This window comes from Antennarius striatus, chromosome 20 (genome assembly GCF_040054535.1).
Source record: "Antennarius striatus isolate MH-2024 chromosome 20, ASM4005453v1, whole genome shotgun sequence".
Lineage (NCBI taxonomy): Eukaryota > Metazoa > Chordata > Actinopteri > Lophiiformes > Antennariidae > Antennarius > Antennarius striatus.
Window position 1 is genome coordinate 18,632,913 of NC_090795.1, and position 22,325 is coordinate 18,655,237.

Below are 22,325 nucleotides of genomic sequence, written 5' to 3' on the forward strand. Positions count from 1 at the left end.
CGTCTGAACCTGTCTGTCTCTCTTCAGTACCACGTCTGAACCTGTCTGTCTCTCTTCAGTACCACGTCTGAACCTGTCTGTCTCTCTTCAGTACCACGTCTGAACCTGTCTGTCTCTCTTCAGTACCACGTCTGAACATGTCTGTCTCTCTTCAGTACCACGTCTGAACCTGTCTGTCTCTCTTCAGTACCACGTCTGAACCTGTCTGTCTCTTTTCAGTACCACGTCTGAACCTGTCTGTCTCTCTTCAGTACCATGTCTGAACCTGTCTGTCTCTCCAGTACAACGTCTGAACCTGTCTGTCTCTCTTCAGTACCACGTCTGAACCTGTCTGTCTCTCTTCAGTACCACGTCTGAACCTGTCTGTCTCTCTTCAGTACCACGTCTGCTCTCAGTCTGGAGAGAATCCAAAGAGCCGCAGTCTGGAGAGGAAGCAGCAGGACCCCATCGTCCTCACCAAGTGGAGACACAGCACCTACCTGTTGGACCTCAATGACAAGGTAGGACATAAGGTAGGACACAATGTAGGACATAATGTAGGGCATGATGTAAGACATGATGTAGGACACAATGTAGGACACGATGTAAGACATGATGTAGGACATGATGTAGGACATGATGTAGGACATGATGTAGGACACGATGTGGGACACGATGTAGGACACGATGTAGGACATGATGTAGGACATGATCTAGGACATGATGTAGGACATGATCTAGGACACGATGTAGGACATGATCTAGGACACGATGTAGGATATGATCTAGGACATGATCTAGGACTCGATGTAGGACACGATGTAGGACATGATGAGGTTGAATGTCCTACATTCCTACATCCCAGTCCTACATTTGGGTGTGTTGATGCAGATAGTCTCTGGTGTTTCCAGCGTACTTTATTTCAGCGGTTCTGTTTGGGTCACCCCTCAGTTCTGATGTCTAATGAAGTCATTTGTTCTCCTTATCTCAAGGGTGGTTTGTTGTTCCAGAGGCATCATGTTGTGAATGTGGTTCTTTATTTCTATACATTAAGGTGTTAAAGAAACAGTAGCTTCACCTTCAAACAGTCAAACATCTACACCCTAAGAACATTCAGAGATGAACTCCACTGCTGGGAGAAGTTAACCCACCAAACATTAGAGGAGCTTCTCAGCAACAGCTTCCAGCCGTTCCTCTAGACAGACATACTTTAATGAGCTACGAACCAAAAGTATCTGAGCAGGGAGAGACCCGTGAGAACCAGGACCTCTGGTTCCTGTTATTTCCTGTGGCATTAATGAGAGTTTGAACACCACAGACGTTTTGTAGTGTCACTTCGTGTTATTTACAGCTTATTGAATGGACTGAATTTGATCCTCTTTACTGAAGCGTGTGTTTCCTGGACAACACACACCTGCTGGTCTGTGGACCACACACACCTGCTGGTCTGTGGACCACACACACCTGCTGGTCTGTGGACCACACACACCTGGACCAGAGGCAGGAACACAAACCGAAAGGCTAACTGACCGTTTCATTGCAGTTGTCTTTCAAACTCTGGTCTGACTCGCACAGGAGGAGACTCCGTCTCTCTCTCTGCCGACATAAAGTTTGTACCACACAGTTTCTGTTTGACCGTCGCCTCTGGAATCAAGCAGTGATTCTTCAGATTCTCTCTTTCTGTGTGTACTGAAGTAGCAGCAGCAACACAACCAGTCAGTAGTAACACAATCAGTCAGTCGTAACACAATATGTCACTAGTAACACAATCAACCAGTAGTAACACAACCAGTCAGTAGTAACACAATCAACCAGTAGTAACACAATATGTCAGTAATAACACAATCAGTCAGTAGTAACACAATCAGCCAGGAGTAACACAATCAGTCAGTAGTAACACAATCAGTCATTAATAACACAATCAGTCAGTAATAACACAATCAGTCAGTCGTAACACAATCATTCAGTAGTAGCACAATATGTCAGTAATAACACAATCAGTCAGTGGTAACACAATCAGTCAGTAATAACACAGTCAGTAGTAACACAATCAGTCAGTAACAACACAACCAGTCAGTAGTAACACAATGAGCCAGTAGTAACACAATCAGTCAGTAATAAGACAGCCAGTAGTAACATAATCAGTCAGTAATAACACAATCAGTCAGTAGTAACACAATCAGTCAGTAGTAACACAATCAGTCAGTAATAACACAGTCAGTAGTAACACAGTCAGTCAGTAATAACACAACCAGTCAGTAGTAACACAATCAGTCAGTAGTAACACAATCAGTCAGTAATAACACAGTCAGTAGTAACACAGTCAGTCAGTAATAACACAACCAGTCAGTAGTAACACAATCAGTCAGTAGTAACACAATCAGTCAGTAATAACACAACCAGTCAGTAGTAACACAACCAGCCAGTAGTAACAAAATCAGTCAGTAGTAACACAATCAGTCAGTAATAACAGTCAGTAGTAACACAATCAGTCAGTAATAACACAGTCAGTAGTAACACAATCAGTCAGTAATAACGCAATCAGTCAGTAGTAACACAATCAGTCAGTAGTAACACAACCAGCCAGTAGTAACACAGTCAGTCAGTAATAACACAATCAGTCAGTAATAACACAGTCAGTAGTAACACAACCAGCCAGTAGTAACACAGTCAGTCAGTAATAACACAATCAGCCAGTAGTAACACAGTCAGTAGTAACACAATCAGTCAGATGTTCTAGAAGAGGGTTCGGTTAGAGGTCAGGGGTCAGGGGTTGGGGTTAGGTTAGGGGTTGGTGGACTGGATGAATAGGAAGAAGCTGCAGTGTGGAATGAACTGAAGCATGTGTTAAATTCTAACTTCTGTTCATCCTTCATCACTGATGACTCACTAACCTGAAACACAGACTGGATCCTGTCTGGTTCTGACCCGGTTCCTCACTAACCTGAAACACAGACTGGATCCCGTCTGGTTCTGACCCGGTTCCTCACTAACCTGAAACACAGACTGGATGCCGCCTGGTTCTGACCCGGTTCCTCACTAACCTGAAACACAGGCTGGATGCCGCCTGGTTCTGACCCGGTTCCTCACTAACCTGAAACACAGACTGGATGCCGCCTGGTTCTGACCCGGTTCCTCACTAACCTGAAACACAGGCTGGATGCCGTCTGGTTCTGACCCGGTTCCTCACTAACCTGAAACACAGGCTGGATGCCGTCTGGTTCTGACCTGTTTCTGGTTCTGACTCATTTCTGGTTCTGACCCGGTTCCCCACTAACCTCGTGTATCTGGTAGCTGATTGGTGCTAATGACTCACCATGTGACTCTTGTTGGTAGGATTCTTCCCCGGTGCCCAAGCAGAGCTCTCCAGACTCTGATTCCTGCCCCTCGTCTCCTAAGCACCCCTCAACAGTTAGTATCCCAGCATGCACTGCATCACACCACCACCTGCATCCAGATACAAACGTCTCATCTCTCTGCTCTGTAGCTTCGCTTCACGTTTGGTTTGCATGCTGCACATCTAACAGCATCACAAATAACACACCAATAGATGCATCTGTCTGAGTTATGGCCCCCTCTGCTGGATGTAGTAGAGCATTACAGCACACAGCAATGGCACCAAACGTCCAGCCCGTCAGGCCTTGTGTGTGTGCAGATGTGTGTGGGTGTTCATGCGTTGGTTCTAGCGGGCTCTGATCTGTAGTTGTGTCCCCCCCCCAGCCCTCAGAGAAGTGTGGAGTCCTCAATGTCACCAAAGTCACCGAGAATGGAAAGAAAGTCAGGTGGGAATCCATTAGCCCTACTTTTATCCCTCAGACCCAACTTTTATCCCTCAGACCCAACTTTTACCCATCAGACCCAACTTTTATCCCTCAGACCCAACTTTTATCCCTCAGACCCAACTTTTACCCATCAGACCCAACTTTTATCCCTCAGACCCAACTTTTACCCATCAGACCCAACTTTTATTCCTTACACCCACTTTTACCCATCAGCCCTACTTTTACCCATGAGCCCTACTTTTACCCATGAGCCCTACTTTTATCCCTCAGACCCAACTTCTATCCCTCAGACCCAACTTTTACCCCTCAGACCCAACTTTATTCCCTCAGACCCAACTTTTACCCCCCAGACCCAACTTTTACCCATCAGACCCAACTTTTACCCATCAGACCCAACTTTTACCCCTCAGACCCAACTTTATTCCCTCAGACCCAACTTTTACCCCCCAGACCCAACTTTTATCCCTCAGACCCAACTTTTACCCATCAGACCCAACTTTTATCCCTCAGACCCAACTTTTACCCATCAGACCCAACTTTTATTCCTTACACCCACTTTTACCCATCAGCCCTACTTTTACCCATGAGCCCTACTTTTACCCATGAGCCCTACTTTTATCCCTCAGACCCAACTTCTATCCCTCAGACCCAACTTTTACCCCTCAGACCCAACTTTATTCCCTCAGACCCAACTTTTACCCCCCAGACCCAACTTTTACCCCCCAGACCCAACTTTTACCCCCCAGACCCAACTTTTACCCATTTACCCATCAGAGTCATCTCAGAGCTGTGACAATTTTTCTGTGTCGTACAGAAAGAACTGGACCTCCTCTTGGACAGTGCTGCAGGGTTCCTCGCTGCTCTTTGCAAAGGGTCAGGGAGGCGCCACCAGCTGGGTACGTATCCCATCAGCCCTCGAGACTTAACCTCGTGTCTGTTGTTTCTGTTTTACATTTGGTTTGATCTTCATTTGAACCTGTGATGCTTTTTTCTCTTCTCTTCTCTTCTCTTCTCTTCTCTTCTCTTCTCTTCTCTTCTCTTCTCTTCTCTTCTCTTCTCTTCTCTTTCCGGTTTCCGGTGAGCGTGAGTGGTGGATTGAGTGGTGGATCGAGTGGTGGATTGAGTGGTGGATCGAGTGGTGGATCGAGTGGTGGATCGAGTGGTGGATCGAGTGGTGGATCGAGTGGTGGATCGAGTGGTGGATTGAGTGGTGGATCGAGTGGTGGATCGAGTGGTGGATTGAGTGGTGGATCGAGTGGTGGATTGAGTGGTGGATCGAGTGGTGGATCGAGTGGTGGATTGAGTGGTGGATCGAGTGGCGGATCGAGTGGCGCGAGTGGTTTGAATGTTTTTTCTGTCCTTGTGTTTGGACTGATTGCACCTCTTTCTTTTTTTTCTTCTGTACTGTGTACATGGTCAGGTAAGTGTTTTATCTTTTGGTGTGTGAATCGTTATTGTGTATTTGCTGGTGTTGTGAGGACTCTGGGCGCAATGGCGCCCGCCGAGCCGCCACCTCCGTCACTCCAGCAGGGAGTACGGATCGGTACCGTGTCGGTGGAAGATGTTCTGCTGGCGGTAGGAGACCAGGTGGGTCATGAGAATGTTTTGTATGCTTCAAGGATGAACAAAGGCGTCGTTGTTTTCCTAAAGGAAGACCAGAACGTCTATCAGCTGATTGAGCGTGGTGTGTTCATCAATCAGCTGTTTGTTCAGGTGTCCCCACTGTCTGCACCATCCACGCGGATCACCGTGTCAGGTGTCCCGCCGTTTATTCCAAACGAGTTGTTGGAAAATGGGCTCCGTCAGTTCGGTAAATTTGCCAGTGGGTTTACTGAAATTAAATTGGGTTGCAAAAGCCCTAAACTGAAGAACGTGAAGTCCCTGTGCTGGCAGGTGTTCATGTTTCTGGACACACCCGATCAGTCTCTGGAGGTGTCCTTCACAGTGAAACACGGTCACATGTCCTTCATGGTGTACGCTAATTCGGGGCAGATGAAATGTTTTGAATGTGGTGATGTTGGACATAAACGTGCATTGTGTCCACGCAGGCGGCGGGCGTCCGCTTCCGCGTTACCCGCGGAGGGTGGCGCCGCCTCTGCTGCGGTGGTGGCTGATGATGCAGTAGGGGCGGAGGGGATCGCGTCCGCGGTTGCGGAGCGTAGTAGCCAGGTAGCGATAGAAGCCGCTCCAGGTGTCGGTCGGCACGTGTCCTCGGAATCGTCGCGTGGTGACGAGGTAGCGGTCGAAGCCGCTCCCGTTGCTGATGCGCTCTTTTCCGAGGTTGCGGCCGGTCGTGTTAAGGCGGCGGCGAAAGCCGCTCCAGATGTTTGTACGCTTGTGTCTTCAGACCCAGCGGTGTGAAATGAAACGGAAAAGTGTTTAAATGTAGTTACAAATAGAACCAATGTAGTCGAATCGTTGACGGCACGCGATGCCGTGGGGTATCCAGAAAGTGTTTCCGTAATTGTGCCAAGTACGAGATCTAGAAAGAGATCAAATAAGAGATCCTTGGAGGGACAGAACCAGGCTGAGAACCAGGCTGGGGTTCAGACTGATCAGAAGCTGGTCTCCGGAGCTATGGAGACCAGCAGCGGCAGCACCTGCTCTCTGACTGAGGTCATTGAGACTTCTTCTCGGACGGGTGATGTTGCTGCTGCCGCTCCAAAGGATGTGAATGAGAATGATAGTGAAAATGGGAATGACGGACAAATTGCGTCTCATAGCCAGGAATCGATTGTGAATGACATGGACTACGACTCTGAGTCGGATACAGTTTCTGTGGGAGAGTCTGCCAGCAAGCCTACAGATCTGTGTTCTTTAGAGGACATTGTTCATTTCCTTGATGAAACCTACAAAAGATCAACGGACATTAATGATTATTTCCATGATGCCGATAAATTCATTCGTTCGGTTAATATTATTAAAAGGAGGGTTGGTTTTGACCAGTTAGATGAACGAAAGCGATTTCGTTTAAAGAAACATATCACAACTCTGCGAAAGGAAAAAAAATCGGGTAAAATAGTCAAGAAAGTTAAAAATTCTACATGACCATGTACAACACGGTGTTTCTTGTTGAACTTTGTGAACTTCTGAGCATTGAATGTTGTTTTTTTGTCTGCTTATCTTTCCTACCTTTCGTATGGAAATATTAAAGATCGGTTCTTTAAACATCAACGGAGGGAGGGATAAGCAGAAGAGAGCTTTGGTGTCTGAAGTTATAACCCAGAAGGGAGTGGACGTGATGTTTCTCCAGGAGACTCATACCACTCCTGCTGATGACACAGATTGGACTTTACGGTGGGAGGGGTCCCTTGTCCTCAGCCACGGTAGTACTTTTAGTGCAGGTGTGGCTGTTCTTTTTAGACCAAAGGACAACATAAAGGTTTTATCCTCTTCTGAGGTGGTGAAGGGTCGGCTCCTCATCGTTAGAGCGGAAATTAATAATTGTGTGTTTTGTTTTCTGAACATTTACGCTCCAAACCAGGGAACCGACAGGATAGACTTTTTTTAACATTCTGGAAGAAGAACTGAGGAAGCTCCATCATGAACAGATAATTTTAGGGGGAGTTTAACTGTACTTTGGATTTTACGCTGGATAGAACTGGCGAAGAGCCTCATCCACTATCCTCAAAGAACCTGAAGAGCATCATCAGCCAGGCAGATCTAGTGGATACGTGGAGGGTTAAACATCCGAAATCCAAACAATATACGTGGTTAAAAGTCATAAACAACAGGATATGTGCAGCTAGACTAGATCGGCTGTACATTTCAGCTTCTCACCTCCTCACTAGCTGACAGCAAAGTAACCCCTGTTGGCTTCACGGACCATCATTTTGTTTGCACTGATTTGATCCTTTCACCAGGTGGGAGGGTTAATTCCTACTGGTGTTTTAACAACAAACTCCTGCAGGATAGGAGTTTCTGTAGGAGTTCTCGGGTTTTCTGGCAGAGATGGAGAGAGAGAAAGGTCAATTTCAATTCGATAAAGTTGTGGTGGGAGGTTGGAAAGACACAGATCCGGGTGTTCTGCCAACAATACACAGCTTTATCGACTTTTAAACGTAAGACAATTGTAAAAGAGCTTGAAGCGGACATTAATTCCTTAGAGAAGGGATTACTTCAGGACTCAAGACCAGTCACAGGTCGTCTGCTGCAGGAAAACAGGCAGGAGCTCAGCTCTTTCCTCCAAGAAAGAGTGAAGGGGGCGCTGGTCCGGTCCCGCTTCCTTCAACTGAAGGATATGGATGCTCCCAGCTCTTTCTTCTTCAACCTGGAGAGATCAGTAGCGCAGAGGAAGAGCATAACCTGCCTGCAGCTTCCAGGAGGTGTCCTATCTACTGATCCAGCAGAGATGAGGCGGCACGCAATGGACTTTTATGCGGACCTCTTCGGGGCAGAAGATTGCAGAATTGAGAGTCGTGAGGAGCTCTTGGAAGGTCTTCCTCAACTTAGTCAGGAAGAGAAAGCGGTTCTGGATCTAGAGTTGTCTCTGGAGGAACTTACTGCAGCTGTTAATCAAATGGCGCAAGGTAAGGCGCCAGGAATTGATGGCCTCTCATCTGAATTCTATAAACATTTTTGGAATATCCTTGGGCCGGATCTGCACGGGGTCATCCTTGACAGTTTTAGAACTGGGTCTCTTCCTGTGTCCTGCCAGAGAGCAGTGCTCTCTCTGCTGCCGAAGAAGGGGGACCTGACTTTAATTAAGAACTGGAGACCGGTTGCTCTGTTGTGTACGGATTACAAGGTGCTCTCCAGAGCGCTGTCCAATCGGTTAAAAGATGTTTTAGCTTTAATGGTGGACTGTGACCAGACTTACTGTGTCCCTGATAGAAGCATCATACCTGGATCCCTCGGTTTTGAGCGTCCTCCTGTTTTATCCGCTTATGCAGATGATGTTTGTGTTTTTGTGTCAACACAGGGGGTGTTCGTAATTTGAGGGATACTCTGTCCTTATATGAAAGTGCCTCGTCTACAGGGGGGGATTGGGGAAAGAGTGAGGCATTGTTGATAGGGCAGTGGAGGGATCAAGTGGTACCTACATTGCCTGGAGGGCTTAAGTGGGGGAATGAGGGGATAAAGGTTTTGGGTGTTTTTTTGGGCACTGAGGGCTTCCAGAGGAGGAACTGGGAGGGAGTGAAGGAGAAAGTGTGCGCTAAGTTGTCTAGATGGAAATGGTTGCTACCCCAGCTGTCATATAGGGGAAGAGTTCTGGTTGCTAATAACTTGGTTGCCTCGACTCTGTGGCACAAGCTGGTTCCTTTGACTCCACCGTCTGGTCTATTGGATGAGATCCAAAAAACTATTGTGGACTTCTTCTGGTCTGGCCGGCATTGGGTCAAAGCACCAGTGCTCTACCTGCCGGTTAGTGAAGGAGGCCTAGGACTTGTGGACATCAAATCTAAACTTGCCTGATTCCGACTGCAGACAGCTCAGAGATTCCTTTACGGCTGTGGCCCTAGCTGGCTGGATTCTGCTCGTCTGCTGCTGAGGAGAGCGGGGAGGTTGGCCTACGACAAACAGCTGTTCCTGCTTCGTTCGGAGGAGTTAGACCTTTCTTGGCTGTCTTCCTTTTATGCAACTGTTATGCAAGCCTGGAGGATGTTTAACATAGCCCGCACTAAGCCTGAAACACCAGGACTGTGGCTATTTGACGAACCTCTATTTTTTAATGATTTTTTAAAAAAACTGACATTTTGCAGTCGGTTAGCTTGAGGGTTAAGCTGGTGAGGGTTAAGACAGTCGATGCCCTAAGGGAGAAGTGTGGCATCAACTCCATCAGACTGGTTAAGAGAGTGGTGGATGAAGTCTGTGCCACCCTACCCCCTTCATTAAGATTTGCGAGGGACCGGGACCTGTGTAATCAGTGGAGCGAGGAAGGCATGTTACGTTTTTCCTTTGGTGACAATAACCCCAGCCGTTGGGGAGTGGAGGGAAGGAGAAGGCCAACTCCTGACCATGACAACACCCATACTTGGCAGTTTTAAAGAGGCAAAGAAGAAGGACCTCTATGTGATGTGTGGAAAGATCACGCACATTAGGACATTGGGAGGTGTAGGGGAGTCGAGGTGGGCCCGTTTTTTTGGCCCAGATTCTTCCCCGAAGGGCAGTTGGCGGAGCCTGTACAAGCTGCCTGTTGAGAAACGGGCAGCAGACCTCCAGTGGAGGGTTGTACACGGGGCTATAGCCACGAACAGATACAGGGCGCACCTTGATCCTGAGCTGGGGGAGGGGTGTATATTTTGTGGAAACTGTGAAACCTTGGAACATTTGTTTGTTCAGTGTGCCCGGTTGTTGGCACTGTTTGATTTACTAAAAAGGTGGTTTTCGGGGTTTTGGAAATGATTTTACGTTTGACCTGTTTATCTTTGGACCTAAGTACTCAACGGTAAGTAAGCCTGTTATTGTGTTGCTCAATTTTTTGTCTGCAACTGCCAAACTTGCGATTTGGATAACACGCAGGAACCGGACTCGGGGAGCTGGTAGCACAGAAGTTGTGCCTGTGATGGAGGGACTGTTAAAAACCAGACTAAGGGTTGAACACTCCTACTACAAAATGACGGACAACTTGATGGTTTTTAACCAAATATGGGGTATTGGGGAGGTTTTATGTTCTGTAGGTGACAAAAACTCTTTGGTTGTTGATTTTTGATCAATCTCTTTAATTTTATTTGTTTTCTGATCATTTTGGTTGTTGATTTTTGCTGTGGTGAGTTATGTTGATTAGTTCAATGTAAATGAATGTTTCTTTGAAACCTCTCCTCTCCTCTCCTCCTCCTGAAGTCGTTCTACCGCGGCGGCTCCATCCCTGAGCTGCTCCTCTCTCTCCTCAGCAGCTGGAAGCACTCGTTCCAGCCCCGTCCTGCTGTCTCCTATGTCAGCTGTAGGACTGTTCAGGCTGCTGCTGTATGTCTGTTCTCTGCATGAGACGCCTCTCCTGTCTTCCTCATTCTTTCTGACTGAATGGGAGCATGGCATTCATATTAAAACACTAAAAGATGCACTAATCAATATTCTTTCATTAGCAGTGGATCAAATGACGGTTTAATGCAAACATGGACGTATTATTCCTGGTTATTCCTGGACAGTGGGGGCCTGTCAGGTGTAGTTTTCAGTCCCAGTAGACAGACTGGTGAGCAGAATGGAGGCTAAATGTGTTAAAGCCAGAACAGAGGTATAAGTGCTGGTGTGGATAACAGATTCATGGTAATGTCAGTAATGAGGCCTCAGCTTCTTTTCTTTAAGTGGAAAATAAATCAGTTAATGTTTGAGCAGAATTAGAGATCAGATAAAACCTCAGACGCCTTGTGGCTGCGTAGAGAACATTTAAATTTGGATTTATTTTCTTCATTAATCTCCGTTCAGGTCAGTTGTCCTCGTGTTGGGCGCTGATGACGGTGAATGGAGTTCCGCTCTACTTTGTGAGGTTCTTTTTCAAACCAGCCGTCAGCAGAGAGGCTGAACACCTTTAGAATAGATCCTTTAGACCTGCAGCAACCCCCCCCCACGATGTTCTACCTGCATCTCCGCCCCTCAACCCCAAACGTCTGGACTGAGGCACCAGCCTTTTCTTCTGAGGTTTCCTTTAAAAACACTGAAACACGAGCCTGTTGCCGTTAGCGACACCAACAATAGACAAATGTGACCTGATTTACAGGAGAAGGACCAACATAACCCCACATGCAATAAGTGTACATTTCTGTCGTGCAAAACTGCATGAGAATAATGAGTTACAGCGGTCCAGTACTAATATTTCTAGAGTGTAATGTACTTTGATCTAACTGCAGATTTGTTTCCAGTTACACTAACCACATACTGGGATTGTTAACCTGTGTGCACCATCTTTGTGGAGAAAGTGTTCATCCAGTCGTACCACTGGACTGGTACCCGAGTTTCATGTTCTCAGGGGTCTCCATCTGTTTAGAGTCTGCAGCTGACTAGTCAGGATGGATTAACAGTCAGGATAACTAACTAGTCAGAATGGATTAAGAGTCAGGATAACTAACTAGTCAGGATGGATTAACAGTCAGGATTACTGTAACTAGTTAGTATGGATTATTAACAGACAGGATTACTGTCACTAGTTAGTATGGATTATTAACAGACAGGATTACTGTCACTAGTCAGGATGGATTAACAGTCAGGATAACTAACTAGTCAGAATGGATTAAGAGTCAGGATAACTGACTAGTCAGGATGGATTAACAGTCAGGATAACTAACTAGTCAGAATGGATTAAGAGTCAGGATTACTGTCACTAAGTTTCATCACGTTGTGATTGGTTCAACCAGAGCTCCAGTTCTAACCAATAGCACTGTGTGTTCACCAGTGAGCACATCCTGTAACACGCATCATATGTGGTGTGTGTGTGTGTGTGTGTGTGTGTGTGTGTGTGTGTGTGTGTGTGTGTGTGTGTGTGACTACAGTCAGATACTAATCTTGTGTTTCTAAACACGCACACGCACACACGCACAGTTTTCATCCCAGTAGTTCAACAGCTGTTCAGGAATCAGCTGATCCTCTGGTGTGTGATGTCATCATTGTGCGTCAGACAGACGTCTCATTTTGCTTCTTTGTCCCAGAAGTTTGGCAGCAACCAATCAAAGCCTGAGTTCACCATCGATCTGCGAGGGGGGGCCGTGGAGTGGGCGTCCAAGGACAAATCCAGCAAGAAGCATGTGATCGAGGTGGGCGGGGCTTCTGCTGGGTGGGTTTACAGCTCGTATGTTTAAACGTGCTGCTGACCCCCCCTCCCTGTCGTTCCACCCCCAGCTGAAGACTCGTCAGGGGACGGAGCTTCTGATCCAATCAGAGATCGACAGCGTCATCAATGACTGGTTCAGGACCCTCACAGAGACCATCAACACACACGTGAGTGTGTGTGTGTGTGTGTGTGTGTGTGTGTGTGTGTGTGTGTGTGTGTGTGCTGTCTCTCTGTGATGACATCACAGCTGACAGTCCATATCTGAACATCTCCACTGTAGCCTCTGAGCTAGTAGCCTTAGCATTCACCAGGCCTGGACTGCTCCTTAAAGGGTTAAAGTCCCTGTGTAACCCTTCTGTTGGCGTGTTCCTCCACACGCGTGCTCCTCCAGGCCTGGGAGTCTGACGAGGCGGTGGAGGAGGACACGCCCGAGTCCCCAGGAGCCGAGAAGCAGGACAAGGAGAAGGACCGCGACTCCAAGAAGACCAGAGGTCAGACCATGTCCTCGTGTCCGTACGCCATGTGTGTTCACACACACGTGTGTGTGTGAACACACACATGCTCACACCAGCTCCTCTTCCTCAGCGATGAAGAATTCTGTGAGCATGGACTCATCAGACCAGAAGAAGACCAGGATGAAGCTGAAGAAGTTCCTGATCCGACGGCCGACCTACCAGGCTGTGAGGGACAAAGGCTACATCAAAGGTAACAGCGGCTACTGTAGCATTAGCATAGCGTTAGCTGCTGCTGGAGCTGATGGCAGCAGGACTCCTCTGGGTGTCACTGATGGTAAAAACCAGTGTGTGTGTGTGTGTGTGTGTGTGTGTGCGTGTGTGTGTGTGTGTGTGTGTGTGTGTGTGTGTGTGTGTGTGTGTGTGTGTGTGTGTGTGTGTGTGTCTGTGTGTGTGTGTGTGTGTGTGAGAGTGTGTGTGTGTGTGTGTGTGTGTGTGTGTCACAGACCAGGTGTTTGGCTGCAGTCTGTCCAGTCTGTGCCAGAGGGAGAACACCTCGGTGCCTGACTTCGTCAGGATGTGCATCGACCACGTGGAGAACACAGGTAGGGCTCCGCCCCGCCGCCTCCCATTGGTTCACAGCTGGAAACACTGGATGTGAATCCAGACTCATAGAAGTGTGTGTGGATCTGCACCAGTTACAGTGTGTGTGTGTGTGTGTGTGTGTGTGTGTGTGTGTGTGTGTGTGTGTGTGTGTGTGTGTGTGTGTGTGTGTGTGTGTGTGTGTGTGTGTGTGTGTGTGTGTGTGTGTGTGTGGAAGCTGCAGGCAGTAACAGCTTCCACAGGTCGGTCCATTCAGCTCAGGCAGGTGGTGTTCACCTGGACGCCACATCCAATCAGGCGTAGGACAAGTTCTGTAGATCAACTTTATTCATGAAAACGACGATGAAAATCAACAACTGTTAAAACGGACAAAAATACTTCACCTGAATCAACGGGACAGATGGAACAGATGAGACTCTGGACTCTTGATGTTTAAGTTGGTAGAAGACCCGGGTTCAGGGACCAGGATCAGTCTAGTCTCTGGTTCTGCTGTGATGTTTCCCTCAGGACAGCTGAGTTCAGAAGCACCAGACACACCTCCTGTGAAGCAGGTTCACAATCCTTCAGCCTGTTGTGTCATCAGATGGAGTCAGTGAAATAAGAGGAACAGGAGTGGATCTCCATCAGACTGATCACCTTAACAAAGGACCGTCTGTAGAAACACAGACCGTCTGTAGAAACACGGACCGTCTGTAGAAACACAGACCGTCTGTAGAAACACGGACCGTCTGTAGAAACACAAACCGTCTGTAGAAACACGGACCGTCTGTAGAAACACAGACCGTCTGTAGAAACACAGACCGTCTGTAGAAACACGGACCGTCTGTAGAAACACAGACCGTCTGTAGAAACACAGACCGTCTGTAGAAACAAGGACCGTCTGTAGAAACACGGACCGTCTGTAGAAACACGGACCGTCTGTAGAAACACGGACCGTCTGTAGAAACAAGCACCGTCTGTAGAAACACAGACCGTCTGTAGAAACAAGGACCGTCTGTAGAAACACGGACCGTCTGTAGAAACACGGACCGTCTGTAGAAACAAGCACCGTCTGTAGAAACAAGGACTGTCTGTAGAAACACAGACCGTCTGTAGAAACAAGCACCGTCTGTAGAAACAAGGACTGTCTGTAGAAACACGGACCGTCTGTAGAAACACAGACCGTCTGTAGAAACAAGCACCGTCTTTAGAAACAAGGACCGTCTGTAGAAACACGGACCGTCTGTAGAAACAAGGACCGTCTGTAGAAACACGGACCGTCTGTAGAAACACGGACCGTCTGTAGAAACACGGACCGTCTGTAGAAACAAGGACCGTCTGTAGAAACAAGGACCGTCTGTAGAAGCACAGACCGTCTGTAGAAACAAGGACCGTCTGTAGAAACAAGGACCGTCTGTAGAAACACAGACCGTCTGTAGAAACACAGACCGTCTGTAGAAACAAGGACCGTCCGTAGAAACAAGGACCGTCTGTAGAAACAAGGACCGTCTGTAGAAACACAGACCGTCTGTAGAAACAAGGACCGTCTGTAGAAACAAGGACCGTCTGTAGAAACACAGACCGTCTGTAGAAACAAGGACCGTCCGTAGAAACAAGGACCGTCTGTAGAAACACAGACCGTCTGTAGAAACAAGGACCGTCCGTAGAAACAAGGACCGTCTGTAGAAACACAGACCGTCTGTAGAAACACAGACCGTCTGTAGAAACACAGACCGTCTGTAGAAACAAGGACCGTCCGTAGAAACAAGGACCGTCTGTAGAAACACAGACCGTCTGTAGAAACAAGGACCGTCTGTAGAAACAAGGACCGTCTGTAGAAACAAGGACCGTCCGTAGAAACAAGGACCGTCTGTAGAAACACAGACCGTCTGTAGAAACAAGGACCGTCTGTAGAAACAAGGACCGTCTGTAGAAACAAGGACCGTCTGTAGAAACACAGACCGTCTGTAGAAACCCAGACTGGTCTGTAGGGTTAACTCCACACTGGAACCGTTGTGTTCTCCTCCAGGTCTCCACGTTGACGGGTTGTACAGAGTCAGTGGGAACCTGGCAGTGATCCAGAAGCTCCGCTTCGCTGTGAACCATGGTAGGTGTTCAGATGTTTGCTGTGGGATGGTCCAGCTGGCACCTGCTGAGCTCTAGGACTCTGTCCCCCCCCCCCCCCCCGTTCCCCCCCCACCCCAATCAGACGAGAAGGTGGACCTGGATGACAGTAAGTGGGAAGACATCCACGTCACCACCGGAGCCCTCAAGATGTTCTTCAGGGAGCTTCCTGAGCCTCTCTTCACCTACGGGTCCTTCAGTGACTTTGTTAACGCCATCAGTGAGTAGCGTGTTGTTTGCCCTGATTTGTCCACTAGATGGCGATCTGATCACATCCTGACTGACCGCCTCTGTCTCTGCTGCAGAAAACTCCGACTACAAGCAGAGAGTCAGTTCAATCAGAGACTTCATCAAGAAGTTACCCAAACCCAACCAGGACACCATGCAGGTGCTCTTCCAACACCTGCGCAGGTAATTCCCAAAATTACTCAGCTACTAGTTACCTTCACATAGTTACTGTCACATACTGTCACATATTCACTGTCACACAGTTACTGTCACACAGTTACTGTTACGTAGTTAATGTAATACAGATAATTTAAGTTTATTTTTTATTCATGACTGTATTTTATTTTGTAAATCGCTCGATCTACAGCCTGTGTTTGAGGCTACAGCCTGTGTTTGAGGCTACAGCCTGTGTTTGAGGCTACAGCCTGTGTTTGAGGCTACAGCCTGTGTTCGAGGCTACAGCCTGTGTTCGAGGCTACAGCCTGTGTTCGAGGCTACAGCCTGTGTTCGAGGCTACAGCCTGTCTTTGAGGCTACAGCCTGTGTTCGAGGCTACAGCCTGTGTTCGAGGCTACAGCCTGTGTTCGAGGCTACAGCCTGTGTTCGAGGCTACAGCCTGTGTTCGAGGCTACAGCCTGTGTTCGAGGCTACAGCCTGTGTTCGAGGCTTCAGCCTGTGTTCGAGGCTACAGCCTGTGTTCGAGGCTACAGCCTGTGTTCGAGGCTACAGCCTGTGTTCGAGGCTTCAGCCTGTGTTCGAGGCTACAGCCTGTGTTCGAGGCTACAGCCTGTGTTTGAGGCTACAGCCTGTGACTGAGGCTACAGCCTGTGACTGAGGCTACAGCCTGTGTTTGAGGCTACAGCCTGTGTTCGAGGCTACAGCCTGTGTTCGAGGCTTCAGCCTGTGTTCGAGGCTACAGCCTGTGTTCGAGGCTACAGCCTGTGTTCGAGGCTACAGCCTGTGTTCGAGGCTTCAGCCTGTGTTCGAGGCTTCAGCCTGTGTTCGAGGCTACAGCCTGTGTTTGAGGCTACAGCCTGTGTTTGAGGCTACAGCCTGTGACTGAGGCTACAGCCTGTCTTTGAGGCTACAGCCTGTGTTCGAGGCTACAGCCTGTGTTCGAGGCTACAGCCTGTGTTTGAGGCTACAGCCTGTGTTCGAGGCTACAGCCTGTGTTCGAGGCTACAGCCTGTGTTCGAGGCTACAGCCTGTGTTCGAGGCTACAGCCTGTGTTCGAGGCTACAGCCTGTGTTCGAGGCTACAGCCTGTGTTCGAGGCTACAGCCTGTGTTCGAGGCTACAGCCTGTGTTCGAGGCTACAGCCTGTGTTCGAGGCTACAGCCTGTGTTCGAGGCTACAGCCTGTGTATCAGAAGTGTTTGGGGTGGTTCTCTCTTTGAAGCCTTTAGGACACGTTGTTATTTATGGGTTACAGTTTTTTTACCTCTTCCTGAGGTCCTGAATCAGAGTTTTGTTGTTGTTTTTCTGGTTTTCTTGTCTGAGACGCTGCTGCTTCTGTGGTGGAGTGTTCACACAGTGTAGACTAATTACATTATACATCTGATTCAGGAAGGAACAAGACATTTTACACTAGAATGAATCAATGACATCTCCACACTGACTACAAGCAGACGTTTCCAGGAGAAACAGACTCCAAACCCTCAATCTGTCCAGAAAACCTGACAGTACAGCAGAACCTGGAGATAAGAGCGGTTTGAGATATGAACGGTTTGAGATACGAGCGGTTTGACATACGAGCGGTTTGAGATAAAAGCGGTTTGAGATAAAAGCGGTTTGAGATAAAAGCGGTTTGAGATACGAGCGGTTTGAGATAAGAGTGGTTTGAGATAAGAGTGGTTTGAGATAAAAGCGGTTTGAGATAAAAGCGGTTTGAGATAAGAGTGGTTTGAGATAAAAGCGGTTTGAGATAAAAGCGGTTTGAGATAAGAGTGGTTTGAGATAAAAGCGGTTTGAGATAAAAGCGGTTTGAGATAAGAGTGGTTTGAGATAAGAGTGGTTTGAGATAAAAGCGGTTTGAGATACGAGCGGTTTGAGATAAAAGCGGTTTGAGATAAAAGCGGTTTGAGATAAGAGCGTCGCTGTTTGATTTGTGTTTGACAGACGAGCAAACTTCTGAGATCAGGACACAACATCAGCTGATTGAAAGTATTAGTAAGAAATTAATTTCTATTGGTTGATTAAAATATTTTGTATCTTTTAAGGGGGGGGTGGTTTTTTCTATATTTTCGGGTGTTTGGGGCTTATTTACGAGGCTGAACAGATTCAAATGGTTTCAGTTATTTTAAATGGGGACCGTTTGATGGAGTTTTCAGCTCAGGGAACGGGTTGAACTGGTATCTGGAGGTTCTACTGGTGACTGTTGCTGGTCTGACTGGTGTTACTGGTGAACAGGTGGTGTTTGTGGCAGCAGGTTCTACCTGAGTCCATGTCATGGATCCTTTAGTACTTACATTTTGTCACTATGGAAACATCTGAGGGGCGTCACCACTTCCTGTGGACATTGTGCTGCTCTTTTAAACCATGTGAGCTGTGCATCGGTGCATCAGCTGCTGCCACCTACTGGCCTGGAGCCCATGTTAGTGCAGACATGAAGCTGCTCGTGAGCTCCACACACGTGGGTCGTGAGGTGTGTCTGGTGTTGGTGTGACATGATTAGCGGTTCAGCTCTCCTCAGGCTGATCAAACACAAAGGAAGCAGCGGTAACGTGTTTCAGCCGGAGCCGTGTCGTATGTTCACAGTGACATTTGCTGAGGTTTCCAATTTGCATTTATATGGTGCTGTAATTCAGTCCCATGAAGTGTTTCTAGAGTAAATTTATAGTGTGAAGGTCTGTGTGTGTGTGTGTGTGTGTGTGTGTGTGTGTGTGTGTGTGTGTGTGTGTGTGTGTGTGTGTCTGTCTGTGTGTGTGTGTGTGTGTCTGTCTGTCTGTCTGTCTGTCTGTCTGTCTGTCTGTCTGTCTGTCTGTCTGTCTGTCTGTCTGTGTGTGTGTGTGTGTGTGTGTGTGTGTGTGTGTGTGTGTGTGTGTGTGTGTGTGTGTGTGTGTGTGTGTGTCTGTCTGTGTGTGTGTGTGTGTGTGTGTGTGTGTGTGTGTGTGTGTGTGTGTGTGTGTGTGTGTGTGTGTGTGTGTGTGTGTGTGTGTGTGTGTGTGTGTGTGTGTGTCTGTGTGTTCGAGTGGCTTTAACCCCCCATGAATGTGTTTCTGTTTGGTGCAACAGGATGTAGGTCCTGTTTAAATGTTATTACTCTGTAGCCTGGAGTGTGTGTGTGTGTGTGTGTGTGTGTGTGTGTGTGTGTGTGTGTGTGTGTGTGTGTGTGTGTGTGTGTGTGTGTGTGTGTGTGTGTGTGTGTGTGTGTGTGTGTGTCTCTGTGTGTGTGTGTGTGTGTGTGTGTGTGTGTGTGTCTCTGTGTGTGTGTGTGTGTGTGTGTGTGTGTGTCTCTGTGTGTGTGTGTGTGTGTGTGTGTGTCTCTGTGTGTGTGTGTGTGTGTGTGTGTGTGTGTGTGTGTGTGTGTGTGTGTGTGTGTGTGTGTGTGTGTGTGTGTGTGTGTGTGTGTGTGATGATGTTCTGAAGCCCCACCCAGAGGCTGTCCCACAGCAGAGCTGTCCCTGACTCCATCCTTACCCCCCCAGGGTGATCGAACACGGCGAGGCCAACCGGATGACGACCCAGGGCGTGGCCATCGTGTTTGGCCCCACCCTGCTGCGGCCTGAGACCGAGTCGGGGAACATGGCGGTCCACATGGTGTACCAGAACCAGATCGTGGAGCTGGTCCTGCTGGAGTTCGACAGCATCTTCGGCAGGTAGGGCCCCCAGACCCTCGCCCCCCCCGGAGATGAACACGCTGTGGACCAGCTGGAACCAAACCTCAACTGTCAGGACTCTACAGGAGCGCCCCCTACTGGACTTTGGATGAATTTAAAGTGGTTTTCAGAGGTGGGGGGGTGGCAGTGTGTGTTCACACACACACCGGACTGAACTGCAGTGCAGACCGGACCTGGCAGAACATGAGCGGCCGGCGCCCAGGGAGGGGCGGTCCCTCATCCGTCACACGGGTGACCTCATGACCTCACAGGCTGAAGCTGGGGGGTTGTCCTGTGTGGGCTGGGAGGGGTTAAATCAGTGTTACATTAAAGTGTTTTCGTACTCAGATGGACTGGAGTACGGACCCCCCCACGTGTGTCTGATCAGTGTTAAACCGTCACTCCAGTGACGTGAATACTGGGGGGGGACCCCCTGTGTCCGTGAGCAGGAGCGTCCTCGTGTCCCCACCGTGAACCAGCCGTGTGTCGTGTAGTCGTGCATACATTGATAACATTTCCATTTAGCTGGGGGGGTCATCGTCTGTGAACCTCAGTGTTTGCTCCTCTGTGGTGGAGTCTGTCCTGGAGGTGTTACCGGAACACCCCCGTGTTAAAGAGGAGCGACAGGCTTGGGTCATTAGTGTTAAAGCGTCTGGAGCGTGTTTCAGGCGTGTGTACACACATGTTCTAGTGACAGGCGTGTGTGTCTGTACACACATACAGACGTGTGTACACGTGTGTACACACACCTGTTATAGTGACAGGCGTGTGTACAAACGTGTTCTAGTGACAGGCGTGTGTACACACGTGTTCTAGTGACAGGCGTGTGTACACACGTGTTCTAGTGACAGGCGTGTGTACACACGTGTTCTAGTGACAGGCGTGTGTGTTGATGGTGAAACACTGAAAGATGATTTTTTTTTGTAAATTTGAATTAAAACACAACTGTGGAACAAAAAGACTGTGTTTTATCTGAAGGTGTGTGTGTGTGTGTGTGTGTGTGTACCTGTGTGTGTCTGTGTGTGTGTGTTTGTGTGTGTGTGTGTGTGTACCTGTGTGTGTCTGTGTGTGTCTGTGTGTGTGTGTACCTGTGTGTGTGTGTCTGTGTCTGTGTGTGTGTGTGTGTGTGTCTGTGTCTGTGTGTACCTGTGTGTGTGTGTGTGTGTCTGTGTCTGTGTGTACCTGTGTGTGTGTGTGTGTGTACCTGTGTGTGTGTGTGTACTTGTGAGTGTACCTGTGTGTGTGTGTGTGTACCTGTGTGTGTGTGTGTACCTGTGTGTGTGTGTGTGTGTGTGTACCTGTGTGTGTGTGTACTTGTGTGTGTCTGTGTGTGTACCTGTGTGTGTGTGTGTGTGTGTGTGTACCTGTGTGTGTGTGTGTACCTGTGTGTGTACCTGTGTGTGTCTGTGTGTGTGTGTGTGTGTGTACCTGTGTGTGTGTGTGCCTGTGTGTGTGTGTGTCTGTGTGTGTGTGTGTGCCTGTGTGTGTGTGTGTGTGTACCTGTGTGTGTGTGTGTACTTGTGTGTGTCTGTGTGTGTACCTGTGTGTGTGTCTGTGTGTGTACCTGTGTGTGTGTGTGTACCTGTGTGTGTACCTGTGTGTGTCTGTGTGTGTGTGTGTGTACCTGTGTGTGTGTGTGCCTGTGTGTGTGTGTGTCTGTGTGTGTGTGTGCCTGTGTGTGTGTGTGTGTGTACCTGTGTGTGTGCCTGTGTGTGGGTGTGTACCTGTGTGTGTGTGTGTGTGTGTACCTGTGTGTGTGTGTGTGTACCTGTGTGTGTACCTGTGTGTGTCTGTGTGTGTGTGTGTGTACCTGTGTGTACCTGTGTGTGTGTGCCTGTGTGTGTGTGTGTGTGTGTGTGTGTGTGTACCTGTGTGTGTCTGTGTGTGTGTGTGTGCCTGTGTGTGGGTGTGTACCTGTGTGTGTGTGTGTACCTATGTGTGTCTGTCTGTGTGTGTACCTGTGTGTCTGTGTGTGTGTGTGTGTATGTACCTGTGTGTTTGTGTGTGTACCTGTGTGTGTGTGTGTGTGTGTGTGTGTACCTGTGTGTGTCTGTGTCTGTGTGTGTACCTGTGTGTGTGTGTACCTGTGTGTGTCTGTGTGTGTGTGTGTGTGTGTACCTGTGTGTGTCTGTGTGTGTGTGTGTGTGTGTGTGTGTGTGTGTGTGTGTGTGTGTGTGTACCTGTGTGTGTCTGTGTCTGTGTGTGTACCTGTGTGTGTGTGTACCTGTGTGTGTCTGTGTGTGTGTGTGTGTGTGTGTGTGTGTACCTGTGTGTGTCTGTGTCTGTGTGTGTACCTGTGTGTGTGTGTACCTGTGTGTGTCTGTGTGTGTGTGTGTCTGTGTGTGTGTGTGTGTGTGTGTGTGTGTGTGTGTGTGTGACCGTGTGGGGACTCCAGCAGGAAGGTGAGTGCTGCTTCACCTCCACCTGGGTCTCCACTTTAATTCCAGGAGTGAATGAATGTGTCTGATGTGCTGCTGGTCGAACTGATTGATCGGAGCTGTCGTGTCTCAATCGATCACGTTCCTGTTGATGATGAAACAACCTCACTGGATTTCTTCAGGTTTCTCAGATGCAGCACAACCTCTGGCGCCTGGCGTCCATTTATCTGCTTTCTCCATTCCTGGAAGGCGTTTTTGTCGTGACTCAGGTCGATGGCTGC

The 22,325-nt window shown here is 48.4% G+C and overlaps 1 protein-coding gene across 4 annotated transcripts in view; it reads left to right on the plus strand.

Moving 5' to 3' along the window:
* Nucleotides 1–20,625, plus strand: part of arhgap12b (Rho GTPase activating protein 12b) — an 80,802-nt gene extending 60,177 nt beyond the window's left edge. The window contains exons 6-18 of one of the 4 annotated variants that reach the window (XM_068343940.1): nucleotides 378–512; nucleotides 3,316–3,390; nucleotides 3,700–3,761; nucleotides 4,576–4,657; nucleotides 12,344–12,448; nucleotides 12,534–12,632; nucleotides 12,857–12,956; nucleotides 13,051–13,170; nucleotides 13,424–13,522; nucleotides 15,529–15,606; nucleotides 15,709–15,843; nucleotides 15,929–16,034; nucleotides 19,496–20,625. In XM_068343940.1, coding sequence (XP_068200041.1) covers nucleotides 378–512; nucleotides 3,316–3,390; nucleotides 3,700–3,761; nucleotides 4,576–4,657; nucleotides 12,344–12,448; nucleotides 12,534–12,632; nucleotides 12,857–12,956; nucleotides 13,051–13,170; nucleotides 13,424–13,522; nucleotides 15,529–15,606; nucleotides 15,709–15,843; nucleotides 15,929–16,034; nucleotides 19,496–19,670 — 1,371 coding nt within the window. In that variant the 3' untranslated portion in view covers nucleotides 19,671–20,625. The remainder of the gene's footprint in view (nucleotides 1–377; nucleotides 513–3,315; nucleotides 3,391–3,699; nucleotides 3,762–4,575; nucleotides 4,658–12,343; nucleotides 12,449–12,533; nucleotides 12,633–12,856; nucleotides 12,957–13,050; nucleotides 13,171–13,423; nucleotides 13,523–15,528; nucleotides 15,607–15,708; nucleotides 15,844–15,928; nucleotides 16,035–19,495) is intronic. The other 3 variants (XM_068343941.1, XM_068343943.1, XM_068343942.1) reach the window with 3 other exon arrangements.
* Nucleotides 20,626–22,325: the final 1,700 nt, after the last annotated feature.